Below are 10596 nucleotides of genomic sequence, written 5' to 3' on the forward strand. Positions count from 1 at the left end.
GCATAACCAATCTTACAGTTTCATGTCTAGCTATAGGTGAAAACACTTCAAAGTAGTCTAAATCATACTTTTGTAGGAATCCTATAACTAGTAACCTTGCTTTATGCTTAGCAACTAAACCATCTGGCTTCAGCTTTATCTTGAAAACCCATCTCACACATGACTTTCTTGTTCTGAGGTAAAATAGTAAATTCTTATGTCTTGTTTATTTCGATTGCCTCAAACTCTTCCTTCAAGGCGTTCACCCACACCTTATTCTTGATAGCCACATTGATGTTGTCAGATTCAAAGTCTACCATTATGGCACTCTGTATGACTTCCTCTTTAGAGTCAATCTTAGTATCTTGCAGCAACTCAAACTCTGTAAGTCTCCTTGGTATCTGTCTATCTCTCTGTGGCCTTTAGAAATGTGAAATCTCAACTTCAAAAGCAGGACCAGCTTTAGAAGCTCCACCTTTAGAGGTTGGATGAACTTCAGAGGTTGGGTCTCCTCCAGATTCGGGTCCACCATCAAATTTAGAGTCACCCTCAAAGTCAAAGTCATCTTCAGAGCCATATTCACCTTCAGAGTCAGAGTCATCTTCAGAGTCAGAGTCATCTTCAGATTCAGACTCACCTTCAGAGTCAGAATCACCTTCATAGGCAAAATCTCCTTCAGAGGCAGAATCTCCTTCAAAGTCAGAATCAGACTCTAGTGTTGATATTGCACTAAAGTTGAATTGAGAATTGCTCAAATCCCATGTTTCTGATTCTTTCATTATGACATCTCTACTGACTTCAACTTTGTTGGCGACAAGGAAATAAAGCTTATAAGCACTTGTACTGTGGTTACCTATAAGCAACATGATTTTCTTCTATCATCCAATTTCCTTATATTAGCATCTATTATATCCTTGTAACATACAAAACCAAACACCTTGAAATGACTGACACTATGCTTTCTTCCATTGCACTTATCAATAGGAACTACTTCCTTTAACTTCTTTGTTGATCATCTGTTAAACACATATGCTGATGTGGTAATTGCTTCACCCTACAACTGCTTAGGTAGATTCTTCTCCTTCAATGTGCTTCTTGTCATGTCAAGCAGAGTTCTATTTCTCTTTTCAACAAGACCATCATGATATGGAGTGTATGGAGTAGTGACCTCATGCTCAATACCATGTTTCTCACAAATCTTCTTGAACTCTGTTGAGTTGAACTCACCTCCACCATCGGTTTTGAGGATTTCAATCTTTGTCCACTTTGATTTTCAACCTTCACTTTGAACTTTTTGAACTCAGGAAACACCTTATGTTTGAAATCAATGAGTGCTACCCATGTCATTCTTGTGAACTCATCCATAAATGACACAAAATACTTATTCCCTTCAAGTGAAGGTACCTTAAATGACCCACATACATCATAATGCACCACACCTAAAGCATGAGTTTCTCTTAAAGGTACTTTTGATAAAAATGAAAATCTTGGTTGCTTGCCTCTCATGCATATATCACATGATTTCTCTGGTGCCACAATCTTTAGAATTCAATGTATTAGATTCTTTGAACTCAGATGCCCTAAGCTTCTGTAGTTCATATGCCTCAATCTCTTGTGCCACAACTCATTTTCCCATTCAACACTTCTTGCACTAAGGCATTAAGTATCTTTTGTTGCAACATTCACCTTAAATGTTATGTTTCTTTCCAGTTCAGACTGCATAATTAACTTCTGATTACATTTATATAACTTTAAGAGATTGTCCTTCATTGTTACTAAAATTCCTTTTTCAATCAGTTGACCTACATTCATCAATTTGCTATCATGCCAGGAACATACCATACATCCTTGAACAATACAGTTTTTCCATTGTTCAATTTCATTCTAACATTTCCCATTCCTCTAACATCCAGATACTCATCATCAACACATATGATCTGTGTCCTTTTACCAGAGTCAAAATTAATCAGCCATTGCTTGTTTCCAGTTAGGTAATTTGAGTAGCCAATGTCCATATACCACTAATCTACCATTGATCCACCTACATTCTCAAATGCCATCAATAGCACAGGTTCATCATCAGAATCTCCTTTAGCTATGTTGGTTTTTTCACATTTTCTAACCTTATTTGACCATCAATCAGCAGCAAAATGGCCAAACTTGTTGCAACTGTAGAACTAAACATTTCTCTTATCAAACTTCCCATTTCCCTTCTAAACATTCTTATGTTTCTTCTCTTCAGAGTTGGAGAGTTCTAACTTCTGAACACCACCACCATACTTTTTCTTGTTCTCTAGGCATGCTTGCTTATGGTTCTTCTTGACAAAAGAAGCTATCAAAGTCTGTTATGACTCCCTTTCACGGTTTCTTTCAGTCATATGCAACTCTTATGCCTCTAAACTACTATGAAGCTCTTCATTTCTCACGGTGCTGGTGTCTTTAGAGTATTATATGGCTACACCTATATAATCAAGTTGAGGAGTAAGTGATCTCAGTACCTTTTCAATGATTACTTGTTCAAATAGCGTTTGTCCACAAGACTTCATTTCATTCGTCGCCACAATCACTCAAGAGATATAATCACACACCTTCTTATTGTTCTTCATGTTGAGATTCTCATATTGCTTGCGTAGGGACTGCAACTTGACCTTTTTGACTTCTGCATCACCACCATAGCACCACACTAGTGTATCCCACATCGCCTTCGTTGTTGTCAAATCAATAATTTTCTCAAACACCTTTGTTTTTTACACATTGATGGATATAAAACAACGCATTCTGATCCTTCTTCCTCGTTTCATGTTGCGCATTTCTTTGCGCTTCTGTTGCATTTTCTGCAACCGGTGTGTAATTGTCATTCACAAGATCAAGAACATCTTAAGCGCCAAACAACACAAGCATATGAATCAACCACTAATTTCAATTCTTTCCATCGAATATTGAAAGCTTTGTGTTCAAGCTGCCGTTTCAGCCGTTTATCTTCGTTCTTGTGCAAATCACTTATTCGTCGAATATTGAAAACTCGTGTTTCCCAAATCCAGAGAATCAAGATCTGTGAATCTCTTTGATTTTGAAATTCAATTCAATGCGGATTTTAGGAACAAAATCAATCATCCACCTCACTACACTCCTGTTTCCCTGTGAATCGAATATGAACTCTAAATACTAATTATTGGAGTTCAACAATGAATCTCCATCGATGCACAAGAATTAAAGAAGATAAAGAAGAAAAAATTGCAGAGAATTAAGAGAGAAAGAGAGATGGAGAAAACGCAAATTTGTAACTAACTTTCTCAAACTTCTAATTCACAAAAACAATTACAATCTCCAATTAGTTTTGAATTTTATAATAATCCAGACTCAAATCCACGTATGTAAAATACCAAATGTTGGAAACCATAAATTGAAGGGGAATTCAATATTTTCATTCAATAATTACTAGAGTATTATTAGATCTCCTTGAATCTCATTGTTTGCTAAAAATTGATGAATTCCAAGAAATCATTTCAAAAGAAAACTTATTCTCCATTTCTTCCGTATCTCCCATGATTACATTCCAAAAATCCAGGTCATCTGGTCTAGGGAAAAATTGGACAAGGACCCCACATTCCCAAGAAGCATGCACAAATTCCATACACAACTCAACCAAACCAAACCAGTTGCCAACAAATCATTTCCATCCACAAAAGATTTCAATGCAAACTCAGGTACTAATATCTTTTTTCCATTGTACCACTTCAGTGAAAAAATTAATAAAAGGCTGGCAAGAATTTCCAAATCCAACTATTGACGAGGGAGTTATAAACTATTGTGGCTTCACTTTCCTTCCACCGATACACATAAAAATTCCTTCGCTCTATGCCCAAATTGAAATTGACAATCACATAGTTGAAAATGAACCATTGAAGATTTCATCCTTCCCTTTTATTGAAAAGCTCCAAAGAAAAAACCAAATTACATCACCTGAAATATGTGTTTATTTACAATATTACTACTTGATACAGAACATAAAAAGGAATATGATTTGACAGTGTAAAGTATTTTTACACTGTCAATCAATAAGACTCATATATCTCGCTACATCACACTTTTATTTTTAAAATTCTATTCTAATTTGATAATATAAAATATTTTAATTGGAGGTTAGTGTAATACTTCTTTACACTGACAGTGCACTATCTTTAATCTTAGAAATATGTAACAATATTTATACTTTTAAGATTTCACTTACATCCCATGACATATACTCCACATCCTTACATTTCACCTTAAATAACTATTTTATCTTTTAAGTAAAATAAATAAAATAATCAAAAATTGACATTATTTTGAAATTTTTCCAATTTAATACTGTTTTTTAAATTTTGTATAAAACCACAAATTTTGTGAAAATTTATAACTTTATATATGTGGGGTGTAATTGAATAAGGGTGCGGATAAATCCTCCAATGCTTTGTGTTTGGGCCATTTCAAAGCCCAATAGAGTTTTTTCAAGCCTTCTGCCCGCTTCCACCACTCTTTGCTGGCTTTGATTACTATAACGTTTTTCTTCTCACCAAGTAAGGTTTACGAACGAGACGCAATATGCAGGTATTTCCAATATCCTCAAATCCCTCTCTTCATCTTCATATTCACACTCTTTTACAATTTCCTTTCTTCTTGATTTCAATTTCATATCTTTCTTTTGAGATCATCATTCATGCAACCAAATTTGTGATTGTAGGCGAGCGATAGGTTTAACATCAATTCCCAACTTGAGCATCTTCAAGCTAAATATGTTGGAACTGGCCATGCTGATATGAACAGATTGTAGGGTTTGGGTTTTCTCTCTTTTTTTCTTCTTGTTCCTTCAAATTCATTTTTGTTTTATTTTTTTTGTTTATTTGTTTAAATGTGTGCAGTGAATGGGCAGTGAACATTCAGCGTGATAGTTATGCATCATATATTGGGCATTACCCTTTACTTTCATACTTTTCTATTGCTGAAAATGAATCTATTGGTAGACAACGCTACACTTTTATGCAGGTAATTTATTCTAACTCAACTTAGTAGTTTTTCCTTCTATTAGCCTTGTTGATTGATTCCATTGGTAAAATTGATGAATTGAAAGATAACTATTTAAGTCCTGCAGGATCAAGTATTTTTTTGCATGAGATAAAATAAGTGTAGCGGAGATAAGGGTGTAGTGTGGTAAGACTAAGTAAGATAAGATTAACAATAACAATATTAGAGAGAATGTTGGGGTAACACTTATAGTAGAAAAGACTAAATAAAATAAGATTAGAAATGACAATATTAGAGAGAATGTTGGGGTTGCACCTATAGTAGAAAAGATGATGGAAAATAAACTTAGGTGGTTTGGGCATATAGAGAAACTTCTGTGGTAACGGGAGTAGATCAGATCGAGAGAAGTCGAACAACTAGAGGTAGAGGAAGGCCTATAAAAATTATAAAAGAAGTTATAAAAAAGATTTTGAGATTAACGATTTGGATAGGAACGTGGTCCTGCATAGAACATTATGACGGAAGTTGTTCCATGTACCCAACTCCACTTAGAGGGATATATTTGGTTGTTGTTGTATAGTCCGAGTGACGCTGAGTTTTGGAGTTGTTGAGGTTTGTTGACAGTCTAATTAACCCTTTCTGTAGTAGCACATTGATGCAAAGAGGTCAGAACTGGTCTTGGGGACTTTGTAAGATTGAAATTGAGCACGGCTAGGTTTAGTTGCATGTGAGGTGTCATTATCAAAGGTGTTCACTGTGCTGTATATCTGCAATGGCACATTGTGTAAAAATAGGAAATGTATTGAAAAATTCACATTTCCATTCCCATTGTTTAGGGGAAAAGTGACCACTGCAAAGTCGTTATGATTGGAAGGAATTAGGGAAGCAAAGACATTATTGAGTTAGATTAGGTTAGTATGGAGGGGAACTCAACACAATTGGAAGGGTCTAATCATCAGTGTACGACCCCTGTCAATTTAGAAACATATCTCGTCATTAACCTTCTATAGCAAGTCAGTTTAGTGGTGTACTGGTATAGCACATGTCAATATGATTAAACCTAGAAGTCAACTTTTTGTGCTGTTTAGATATTTCGCTGAGGAGATAGAATAATGATGTGGACTGGCTAGATGGTTAGTATTTTCTCTCATGAAGCTTAGACAAGGTTTTTGACACTTTTTGAAGGAAAGCAGTAAAGTTCATGTCAAAACATTGATGCTGTAAGCTATCTGTGAATACGCAGGATAATTTTGTAACTGATGAATTTTCCTTACTGAGACAAGTAACCTGGTTAGGTTAAGAACGCTTGTTTGACATGATATTTAGCAATAAAGATATTACATTGATTCCCATACACATCAACTTGTAGTAGTCTGATTTGTTCATATTGATTACATGCTCAATACCTGTCTTGTGAGTAGTGCTGCTATAGCTGGCAATATCAAAATAGCAGAGAGAGAATTTGGAGTCTGGTGTGGTGCTAAAGTCTGTTGCGGTGCTTTTTCCTGTAGTGATTTGTTGCCACAAACATGCGATGCGGAGGGTGTTAGTACCCAAACACTAGTCTGTTATTTTGAAATAGTAGGTTTAGATAGTTAGGGAGGCAGACCATGGTTTACAGATGATAGAAGACGTTGAGAGGGAGATCATCAAGTGATTTGAGAGAGAATTGGGTCCTTTGTGTTGGGAAGTTTGCCGACCTTCAAAGTTCTTCAAAGTTCCACCCTTGTGTAATTGAGTTATATCCCTATTTTTTCTCATTAAATACCATATTTCTACCGGTATATTTGAGAGTTTAAGAAGGGAACAGACGGGCATTTGAGAGTTCATTGGGGATGAGGGTGGTCATGAAATTCCACCTCTAAAAGAGATTGATGAATAGGTGTCCTTGATTTTTTTATACTAATTTTAGTTGTGACTTGTGAAGTTGTGAGTTATGAGTTTATAAGACTTTATTATTGACTTCCTTATGCTTAAGAATGTAAATTTACATTAGTATTTCAAGTGTGATTTAAGATATTCTTTGTCTTACTCATGCTATGTATCTTACATTTGCACAATTTTACTTCCCCCTTTCCAGTTTTGCATAAAATCTTGATTTTAAATACCCTCAGAACTTTTCATGAAGTAAGTTCCTTCACATTATAAAAATCCATGTATGGATTAAAGTGGCGACATCTCAACATTTGAGGAATAAATTTGGTGACAAATATTTGGAGGGTTAATGCAAAGACACTCTAATTTTTGGAGGACCAAAAGGGTAAATTCAATTCTGTTTTGAAATGACAAAATCGGAGTCGTTATTTTCTGTTAGTCGGAGGAATTGAATGTTTGACATCCTTATCACTCCAAGCCTCTATGTTTCTCCCCAGACCATCTTATAACTCTTGTGTTTATTTATTATATTTTTTGATGGATTGAAATATGAATAAATGTTCTTGATACTTTATGATCTCACCTAGCACTTTATATTATTCATATTTAACAAATTCTACCCTTTGCGCAGAAAATGCTCCTCCCTTGTGGCCTGCCTCCCGAAAGAGAAGAAGACTAGAATTATCGTTGGGATTACAAAAGGATCATCATAGGAGAGTTTAAAGGCTTTTGGCTGTTTGTTGTACTGTATAATCTAATTGAAGAAACAGATATTGTGTTTGTTTAAAGATTGTTCCATCATTTTTCTTCAGTTTGTAGTTGCTTAAGTTTCGCTGTTATTATGGCATGGAGCTCTAGTACAATATGTATATAATTTAAACCCCTTGTTTGTTTAATGATCTTTTGTAATCCACCTATGGATGAAGGCATTTATCAACTTTATCATTTGCTCAAAACATTAAATTTACATAACCTTTCATGCTTGACCACTCACGGTAACTTCTAACAGCTACAACCAAATCATCATTAAAGAGTCATATTGTTCGAAATTGCCTCTCAACTAAACCAAATTATTAAACATCAACTTACAGAGTACAGGATGTAAATGGATATTATGATATACTTATCCGTTCCATTGGATAAAAATGATATCCGTATTCGTGTCAAATCTGCGGGTATTTGTTATCGGGATAATTCATGGATTTTAAGAATGATATAATAAAAATAAATAGACTAAACTAATAAATAGAATGAAAAAATATCACCAAATAATAAATTAACATAATATATCATATTAATAATATATAAATAAATATAAAATATATACACGCGATTTGGTTCGGTTTCGAAAAATCAATCTAAAAACTGATCCGAACCAAGCAATTTTTACAAAATAACATTCAAACACATCCAATAATATTCGGATTTTCTTTTGCGGTTTTTATTTGGATCGGTTTGGATATTAACACCCATAGGTCTTGGTAAGGAAGACATCAAGGATGCATATTCAGGATACAAAACACTGAGTTTCAAGGATGCATATTCAGGGTACAACGATATTAAGATGGATCACGTGGATGTGCCAAAGACAACATTCATGTTCAATCATGGTAACTATTATTACAACATCATGCCTTTTGGGCTCAAGAACACATGTGCTACCTATCAGAGACTCATGGGTGCAATAGTGTTCTCAAAATAGATAGGGTACAACCTGGAATTTTACATTGATAATATGATAATGAAGAATTCATAAGGGAAGAGATACAAAGAAGATTTGCAAGATGTCCTAGAATCAATCAAGAATTACAACATGCATTCGAATCCAAAAAAATACTCATTTGGCGTGCAAGCATGCAATTCCTTGGTTTTATGTTGACAAAAAGAGTCATAGACGTGAACCCAGACAAGTGTCAAGCCATCATTGATATGAGGAATCCCTCCAACATTAAAGAGGTTCAACAACTAACAGGATGTCTAGCCACCCTATCTTATTTTCTTTCATGTGCATGTGACAAGGCTTTCCACTTCTTTGCCACGCTTAAAAACAGAAGAGGTTTGAATGGACGAACAAATGCGAGGATGTGTAACACCCCGATAATAATATGGTAATTATTTAAATTAAGTTAATAATATATTTATTAATTTAATTAGATAATTGGATTATTATTATTATTATTTTGGAATTATTGAATTATTATTTTATTGGGATAATAAAATAAATTGGAAAATATATAAGTGTGAAATAAAGAAAAAGAGCCCATTTGGTAAAGAAAAGGTTTTCACGTGAAACAGAGAAGCGATTGAGAAAGAGGAGAAAGGGCAAAGAGGCAGAGCAAGAGGAAGAAGATTGGAGAAGAGAAGAGCTTGGAGCTTAGAGATTTCCGGATTAACTCAGGTAAGGGGGGTTTATCGTCGACTAATGGGTATTATGGGATAATATGTAATGGGTAGTGATAAGCCGTTGATTTGACCCTAATTGGGATTGTGAATGCTGAAAATGATGCTGGATAAACTGTGTTAAAAACTGAAATTTGATCCGTAATTGTGTGAGTCGTGTTTTCCCGAACGTATAGCTTTTTACGGAATTGGAATCGGAGGTCCGGAAGTCCTCTAACGGCGGAAAATGCGGAGAATTCTGCATTCTGCCTTAAGTTAGCGCAGGAACAGCTTCTGTCTTGCGTTAACCGGTTAACCCAGGGTGTTAACCGGTTAACACTGTTTTGAATTGTGAAAATTTGTTGTTTTGTCTGCGTTAACTGGTTAACCCAGGGTGTTAACCGGTTAACACTGTTGTGATTGCTGAAAATATTGTTGTTTGTGCTGCGTTAACCGGTTAACCCAGGGCGTTAACCGGTTAACACTGTTAAGTTTTGGGACAGGAAGCGTGTTGTGCTGCGTTAACCGGTTAACCCAGGGCGTTAACCGGTTAACGCTGTTGCAGAGTGGAAAAATTGTTAATTTAAATGTTGTGTGCCTAATTGGTGGTTGCCTATATCAGTGTGTGATATGGTAGGGATTATTTCCCCCTGTTTTGAGCAGTATAGGTATTAGTAGAGTGTGCTAATACTGTGTTTAATTATTTGACATGATATGATGTGTTGATACATGTGTTGATGATGTATGATGATATGCATAATGCTGTGAATATATATATTATGCATGTAATTGTGAATGGACTGTTGTATGGCTTAGAGTGTGAGCATCTGTCCCTTGTGAATTGTTGTTGATGTTGCATTGCTAGATGATTAGCGTGCATAGCATAGCCTATGGGGCTGTAGCTAATTCCCATGGTGAGGAATTAGTGAGTGAATCATTGTGGATTTGTTGTTGATGTTGCATGCTAGATGATTAGTGTGCATAGCATAGCCTTTGGGGCTGTAGCTAATTCCCATGGTGAGGAATTAGTGAGTGAGTCACTAGATCTCAAATGAGTGGGACTAGTGAGCTTAGTAGCCGTATCTGGATTTGATCGGTGAGCTTGAACTATATGTTCAAGAATAGTCGGTACCGCATGTGTGGAGTCTCATTGCATAAATTATGTATGGCGTATAATATGAATGGATGTATTCCAATATTATACGTGTGTGGTGTTGCTATTGAGTATGAATATGAGTTGTATTGGTGTTGAATATGATGTTTGAGTTGGTGTGCCGTTACTGAATGTACGAATACGATTAGGGTGATTAATGTGTTAAATTACTTAACATGACATTATATTCTATAATGCTTATTATA

The 10596-nt window shown here is 35.3% G+C and overlaps 2 protein-coding genes across 2 annotated transcripts; one reads left to right on the top strand and one right to left on the bottom strand.

Annotated features, from left to right (window-relative positions):
• Positions 1-401: 401 nt before the first annotated feature.
• LOC127093741 (pheromone-processing carboxypeptidase KEX1-like) lies at positions 402-2678 on the bottom strand. Its single transcript, XM_051032647.1, has 3 exons — positions 2568-2678; positions 1207-1383; positions 402-854 (listed from the first exon to the last, which is right to left on the bottom strand). Exons 1-3 carry the CDS (start codon positions 2676-2678, stop codon positions 402-404), a joined length of 741 nt encoding a protein of 246 aa, XP_050888604.1.
• A 1766-nt stretch (positions 2679-4444) lies between these two features.
• On the top strand, positions 4445-7800 carry LOC127093871 (uncharacterized protein At4g14342). The gene is made up of 4 exons (XM_051032769.1): positions 4445-4569; positions 4703-4788; positions 4881-5004; positions 7490-7800. Exons 1-4 carry the CDS (start codon positions 4564-4566, stop codon positions 7535-7537), a joined length of 264 nt encoding a protein of 87 aa, XP_050888726.1. The 5' UTR covers positions 4445-4563; the 3' UTR covers positions 7538-7800.
• The last annotated feature ends 2796 nt before the right edge of the window (positions 7801-10596 follow it).

The sequence above is a fragment of the Lathyrus oleraceus genome, chromosome 6 (assembly GCF_024323335.1).
Source record: "Lathyrus oleraceus cultivar Zhongwan6 chromosome 6, CAAS_Psat_ZW6_1.0, whole genome shotgun sequence".
Lineage (NCBI taxonomy): Eukaryota > Viridiplantae > Streptophyta > Magnoliopsida > Fabales > Fabaceae > Lathyrus > Lathyrus oleraceus.

Coding starts and splice junctions, on each gene's coding strand:
- LOC127093741 (XM_051032647.1), bottom strand. CDS start 2,678: ATGTGGGATACACTAGTGTGGTGCTATGGTGGTGATGCAGAAGTCAAA. Junction 1,384..2,567: donor ACATGAAGAACAATAAGAAG/GTGTGTGATTAT, acceptor GGGTCATTTAAG/GTACCTTCACTTGAAGGGAA. Junction 855..1,206: donor CCTCAAAACCGATGGTGGAG/GTGAGTTCAACT, acceptor ATTGGATGATAG/AAGAAAATCATGTTGCTTAT.
- LOC127093871 (XM_051032769.1), top strand. Junction 4,789..4,880: donor CATGCTGATATGAACAGATT/GTAGGGTTTGGG, acceptor AAATGTGTGCAG/TGAATGGGCAGTGAACATTC. Junction 5,005..7,489: donor AACGCTACACTTTTATGCAG/GTAATTTATTCT, acceptor CCCTTTGCGCAG/AAAATGCTCCTCCCTTGTGG.